General features: G+C 67.7%; 1 protein-coding gene across 1 annotated transcript; it reads right to left on the bottom strand.

Annotated features, from left to right (window-relative positions):
- Positions 1-56: 56 nt before the first annotated feature.
- On the bottom strand, positions 57-1,055 carry FOXB1 (forkhead box B1). The gene is given in 2 exon segments (XM_010717300.2): positions 57-257; positions 260-1,055. Coding segments are annotated over 2 exon segments (960 nt in total). The 3' UTR covers positions 57-93.
- Between the last annotated feature and the right edge of the window lie 34 nt (positions 1,056-1,089).

The following is a 1,089-nucleotide window of genomic DNA, read 5'->3' on the forward strand; positions in this document are numbered from 1 at the left end:
CCGAGGAGCGGATAAACAAAGTTAAGGAGCGGCGAGGGCGAGACGAGGAGCGCGGCGGGAGGTGCGGCGGGACGGAGCGGAGAGACCGCGGGGTCAGTGCACCGCCACCGAGTGCAGAGCGGGCGCCGGGCTCGTCAGAGTCTCGCTGGGGGTGGCCGGGCTGCTCTGGCTGGTGGCCGTCTGCGAGGACGTGGGGCTGAGAGAGGGCGGCGAGTTCGAGAGGATGGTGGGGATGGGCGCGGGCAGCGCGGGGAGGCCGGCACGGCGGCGGGGGTCGGCTTGATGGGCACGGGGATGGCCGGCAAAGTTTGCCCGCCGTGGCACAGCGGCTTGATGGGCACGCCGTAGGCGCCGTACTCGCCGCCGGCCATGGAGATGGGGGTGGCCGTGTCGATCACGCCGGAGCCGTACACGTGGGGCCAGCCCGTGCCGATGGAGCTGCCCACCGTGGTGAGCTGGTTGGGGAGCGGGTAGGCGGCCGGCACGGGCTGCATGGTGGAGAAGGCGAGCCCGCCGGGCATCTTGTATTCTCGGGCGATTATGTTCTCGATGGCGAAGGGGTGCTTGAAGCTGGACGGCTGCGACACGCCGAGATTATAGGTGGACATCTGGGGCAGGTGCGTGCCCGTGGCCGCCAGCGCGCTGAGGCGCAGCTTCGCCTGCTGCTGCAGGTACTGCGCCGCGTCGGCCGGCTTGCTGGGCGCCAGGTGCTCTGACTTCAGCACCTTGAAGCGCTTGCGTCGCCGCAGGAAGCTGCCGTTCTCAAACATGTCCCCGCAGCTGGGATGCAGCGCCCAGAAGCTGCCCTTGCCCGGCTGGTCGGGCCGGCGCGGGATTTTGATGAAGCAGTCGTTGAAGGAGAGGTTGTGCCGCAGAGAGTTCTGCCAGCGCTGCGTGTTCTCCCGATAATAGGGGAAGCGGTCCATGATGAACTTGTAGATCTCGCTCAGGGGCAGCATCTTCTCGGGAGAGCTCTGGATCGCCATGGCGGTCAGGGAGATGTAGGAGTAGGGGGGCTTCTGGTCGCTGTAAGTGTTTCTGCCCGGGCGAGGCATCTTCGCTTGGGGACCCGCGGAGATCTGCGGAAGG

This window comes from Meleagris gallopavo, chromosome 12 (assembly GCF_000146605.3).
Source record: "Meleagris gallopavo isolate NT-WF06-2002-E0010 breed Aviagen turkey brand Nicholas breeding stock chromosome 12, Turkey_5.1, whole genome shotgun sequence".
Lineage (NCBI taxonomy): Eukaryota > Metazoa > Chordata > Aves > Galliformes > Phasianidae > Meleagris > Meleagris gallopavo.